The following is a 4,911-nucleotide window of genomic DNA, read 5'->3' on the forward strand; positions in this document are numbered from 1 at the left end:
CTGGTATTAGGACGGGCATTTTGATTGTCCACAGTCATAGTACGGCCTTGAGCATCAGGATCATAAGTAGATGTAATCGTAGGCTGTTGATACGTCAACCAGTAAACTAGGGTGACATGCCTAATTTTGACTTCATCAAAGACAAATAAGGCGAAATCTGGGTCTTGATACTACCGGTTACAAAAGTATGCCAGTTCCAGCACAGGTTAGAGGTATAAATTCCAGTAGCTCTCAAGTTGAACTCATGATTAGCTTTGTGCTCTGAATGCACAACACCTTTATAAATCCTCTTCATTAATGTATTCCTTCTCCGGAACCTTCGTCTCCTCACTGGAGCACGTTTCCTACGATAAAACAACCTCCTACGGCGATAAAAAGACCTTTTCTTGGCATAGAATCTAGAGCGATTAAAGTTACGTCTTTTCTGGTAAAATGCCATCTTTAATGTCACTCTAAAATTTGTAAGTTACGTAACTAAGGAACATGACGTCAAAACGTCAAAAACGTCATAAGGGGACCAAAATGACGTCAAAAACTCGACGTTCGATAGCGACGCGTATTATAGTAATACTAGAAAAAAGGTCGAAATAGCGAAAACAGCTAAAAAAAACACTGTGATAAATGTAATTGCGATGTGGATAAGAGTCAATGGAGCAGACATATCTAGACTAAGAAGCATAAGAATGGAGGAACGAAGGAAAAAGTGGAAAAAGGAGGTGTAAACTTCTTTATAACTCTACAAAGACCAGTTAAGTACGAGATACAAAAGAGATGGAAGACATGGAAGTTTGGAAGTAAATTAGTAGCAGGGAACGAATGGGGGATGTCAGGGACGAATGGACACTGCCATGCATTACGGAGAAAATGAATTTCACAAGATTGAAACAGGTATGGTTAGGCCAAGGATTTCCGAAGATTGACGATGTTAGCAGCTGTAAAAGTGTTCCACACTCCATAAGGTATATAACAAAGGATGACCATCGTGCCATTCTAGACGACAGACCAGGACATGGTCAGTCTACCCTGTAAAGCCTGGATGACGGCCAGGAGGTACTATTTTATGACGTTTATTGCTATGCTACATGACGTTACTGGATTTTTGACGTCATGTTTCCTTAGTTACTTTCGTTGCAATTTAAAGTGACTTTAAAGATGGCATTCTACGGTAAAAGACGTGTTTTTAACCGAAGGCGTTTTTATGCAAAGAAGAGGTTCTTTAACAGGACTTTTTTTTAGAAGGAGACGTGCTCCAGTTCGCAGGAGGACTTACAGACGAAGAGGTAACTTTATGAAGAACATTTATAAAGGAATTGTTCATAGTGAACATAAGGCTTCCCATGAGTTTAATTTGGGAGCTAAGGGAGTTTATACATCGAACCTCTGTTTGAATTGGCACACTTTCCTGACTGGGACAATCAAGAGCCAGACATCTTCGTACCTGAATCTTTTTGATGAAGTTAAGATTCGTCACGTTACTCTTACTTATTGGTTGAGAAATAATGGTTCTAACTCTTTAACTTATGAACAACCTACGATGACTACCACTTACGATCCAGATGCGCAAGGTCGGACTATGTCTATCGACAACCAGAATTGTTGCCCGAATACTCGTGAACGTTTAATTCGGTACGGAAAGAAGTATAAGCTCAGGATGTACCCCAAGTTCCAGCCTAAGCTTTCTGCTGCTAAATCTGTAGCTATTGGTGGTAAATCTGTTTCTCCTTGGATTGATGCTGCCTATTTTACGTATGGTGCTTCTCCAGCTTCGTCAATGAATGGAATTATTTATACTCTTATAGGTAGTCCTAATACCTTTGTTGAGGGTTTCTACAGTGTAGGACTTTCATGGAAAGGACGTAGAGATGGTCAGATCTATACTGTGAAAGATGATGTTTATTCTGCTGCTACTCCTGAAGGATTTGAAGTTTTAGAGGGGTACGATACTGTGAATTAGCTGCCAGACGAGGGGCCACACCACGAGCCGGAGTCCCGGAGGGCGGAGGCGATCTGTGTTAGGGTCCAGCTGCCATGGAGTATTTAACGGTTTTTTCCTGAAGATCTAGGGTCCAGCTGCCATTATTGATTTATAAAAAATGAAAGGCTTGAACATTCATTTTATTATTAACAATAAATTTATTTAACATATGATCATTTTGTATTCGTCTTCTTTTTTCATTAACTGGAAATTCCAATAGCGATCTGCTGACATTTTAGTTTCATCGGGCATAAAGTTAGCCATACATACCACCTTTGGACTTTTGAAATGTTTTGTCTTGCTGTCATACTTGGCGGAGAATAGATATCCATCTTTCAGGTTTTCTAGGATAGCATAATTCACAAACTTCTCATCTTCTCTGGTATAGTTGAAACATACAATACTTTCGCCATTATATGCATAGCTGATGTCTTTTGAATTTCCATTCTGAAATATTGCTGCTCCCTGCATTTAAATGTTTGCATAGGTATGTCTTTCCTGCTCCTCCATCCTTGTCGAATATCCATACAATTTCTCTATCTTCTGTCTCCTTTAGTATCCTTATACAAGCCCTCTGCCATCTTCTTAATTTCTCTTCTTTATACATTTCCTTCACGTCATCTTCTACATTCTGCTTCGCATATTCTTCATATATCTCCATGAATGATTTCTTCTGGTGTGGGGGTAGATTGCAGTAAGGGTAACTGTTAGCTGGTAGATTCTTCTTATAATATCTTTGAGCAGTTACCCAAGCCTTACATGGAAGGCTTACCAAATCCATGTCAATGTGGTCTAATATCGCCTTATGGTCCTCTTACGTGATGTATCTAACAGTGTTGTGTATACTTTTTACACTCTGTATGTCGTTGTACTTCGGGAATCCCTGTGAAGTCCATAATTGCTTGAATCTCATCTTCTCTGTAGTTTGTATGTAGGCATGGCAATGTCCTGTCCTTCCACTGAGCCCCCATTCATTGCCAGCCACCAGTTTTCCTGCAAACTTCCAATTTAACCATTTCTTCTGTATTCCATACTTTGCAGCTCTTCAAATCGTCACAAAGAAGTTCTGACCTGCTTTTTCTACTTTTTCTTTCTTTCCACTGCCCAAATGCTTTTTAGTCTTACAATGTCTTGCCCATTGGTTGGCTGAAACGTCGCATTCACACTTTTCGCATCGTGTTTTAGTCATTTTTGCCATGTCGACCTTTTTTCAGCGCCGCGTGTTCTAGTATTGCTTTAACACGCGGCGCTAGCAAACGTCGATATTTTTGACGTCATTTTGGGTCCCTTATGACGTCATTGACGTTTTGACGTCATGTTCCTTAGTAACGTCAGTTGCAATTTAAAGTGACATTAAAGATGGCATTCTACGGTAGAAGACGTGTTTTTAACCGAAGGCGTTTTTATGCTAAGAAGAGGTTCTTTAATAGACGTCGTAGGAATTTTTATAGAAGGAGACGTGCTCCAGTTCGAAGAAGGACTTACAGGCGAAGAGGTAACATCATGAAGAGAATATACAAAGGAATTGTTCATTCTGAACACAAGGCTTCGCATGAGTTTAATTTGGGAGCCAAAGGAGTTTATACATCTAATCTCTGTTGGAATTGGCACACTTTCCTGACTGGATCCATTAAGAGTCAGACTTCTTCTTACCTGAATCTTTTTGACGAAGTTAAGATTCGTCACGTTACTCTGGTTTATTGGTTGAGAAATAATGGTTCTAATTCTTTAACTTATGAACAACCTACGATGACAACAACTTACGATCCAGATGCTCAAGGTCGTACTACGTCTATAGACAATCACAATTGTTGCCCGAATACACGTGAACGTTTAATTCGTTATGGAAAGAAGTACAAGCTCAGGATGTACCCCAAGTTCCAGCCTAGGCTTTCTGCTGCTAAATCTGTAGCTATTGGTGGTAAAATCTCTTTCTCCTTGGATTGATGCTGCCTATTTTACGTATGGTGCTTCTCCAGCTTCATCAATGAATGGGATTATATATACTTTGAAAGGTTCTCCTAATACCTTTGTTGAAGGGTACTACAGTGTTGGACTCTCATGGAAAGGACGTAGAGATGGTCAGATCTATACTGTCAAGGATGATCTGTATTCTGCTGCTACTCCTGAAGGTTTTGAAGTTTTAGAGGGGTACGATACAGTGAATTAGCTGCCAGACGAGGGGCCACACCACGAGCCGGAGTACCAGAGGGCGGAGGCGATCTGTGTTAGGGTCCAGCTGCCATGGAGTATTTAACGGTTTTTTCCTGAAGATCAAGGGTCCAGCTGCCATTATTGATTTATAAAAAATGAGAGGCTTGAACATTCATTTTATTATTAACAATAAATTTATTTAACATATGATCATTTTGTATTCGTCTTCTTTTTTCATTAACTGGAAATTCCAATAGCGGTCTGCTGACATTTTAGTTTCATCGGGCATAAAGTTAGCCATACATACCACCTTTGGACTTTTGAAATGTTTTGTCTTGCTGTCATACTTGGCGGAGAATAGATATCCATCTTTCAGGTTTTCTAGGATAGCATAATTCACAAACTTCTCATCTTCTTTGGTATAGTTGAAACATACAATACTTTCGCCATTATATGCATAGCTGATGTCTTTTGAATTTCCATTCTGAAATATTGCTGCTCCCTCTACTGCATTTAAATGTTTGCATAGGTATGTCTTTCCTGCTCCTCCATCCTTGTCGAATATCCATACAATTTCTCTATCTTCTGTCTCCTTTAGTATCCTTATACAAGCCCTCTGCCATCTTCTTAATTTCTCTTCTTTATACATTTCCTTCACGTCATCTTCTACATTCTGCTTCGCATATTCTTCATATATCTCCATGAATGATTTCTTCTGGTGTGGGGGTAGATTGCAGTAAGGGTCACTGTTAGCTGGTAGATTCTTCATCTTATAATATCTT

The 4,911-nt window shown here is 39.5% G+C and overlaps 3 protein-coding genes across 3 annotated transcripts; 2 read left to right on the forward strand and 1 right to left on the reverse strand.

Annotated features, from left to right (window-relative positions):
• Positions 1-816: 816 nt before the first annotated feature.
• Positions 817-1,954, forward strand: LOTGIDRAFT_176372 (hypothetical protein; the record flags this gene model as incomplete). The annotated part of the gene is made up of 2 exons (XM_009047371.1): positions 817-959; positions 1,237-1,954. 2 exons carry the CDS (start codon positions 817-819, stop codon positions 1,952-1,954), a joined length of 861 nt encoding a protein of 286 aa, XP_009045619.1.
• Positions 1,955-3,334: 1,380 nt separating this feature from the next.
• On the forward strand, positions 3,335-4,145 carry LOTGIDRAFT_176373 (hypothetical protein; the record flags this gene model as incomplete). Its single annotated transcript, XM_009047372.1, has 2 exons — positions 3,335-3,896; positions 3,991-4,145. The coding sequence occupies 2 exons, from the start codon at positions 3,335-3,337 to the stop codon at positions 4,143-4,145; spliced, it is 717 nt and encodes a 238-aa protein (XP_009045620.1).
• Positions 4,146-4,328: 183 nt separating this feature from the next.
• LOTGIDRAFT_176374 (hypothetical protein) lies at positions 4,329-4,898 on the reverse strand (the record flags this gene model as incomplete). Its single annotated transcript, XM_009047373.1, has 1 exon — positions 4,329-4,898. The coding sequence occupies one exon, from the start codon at positions 4,896-4,898 to the stop codon at positions 4,329-4,331; it is 570 nt and encodes a 189-aa protein (XP_009045621.1).
• Positions 4,899-4,911: the final 13 nt, after the last annotated feature.

This window comes from Lottia gigantea (assembly GCF_000327385.1).
Source record: "Lottia gigantea unplaced genomic scaffold LOTGIsca_1109, whole genome shotgun sequence".
NCBI lineage: Eukaryota > Metazoa > Mollusca > Gastropoda > Lottiidae > Lottia > Lottia gigantea.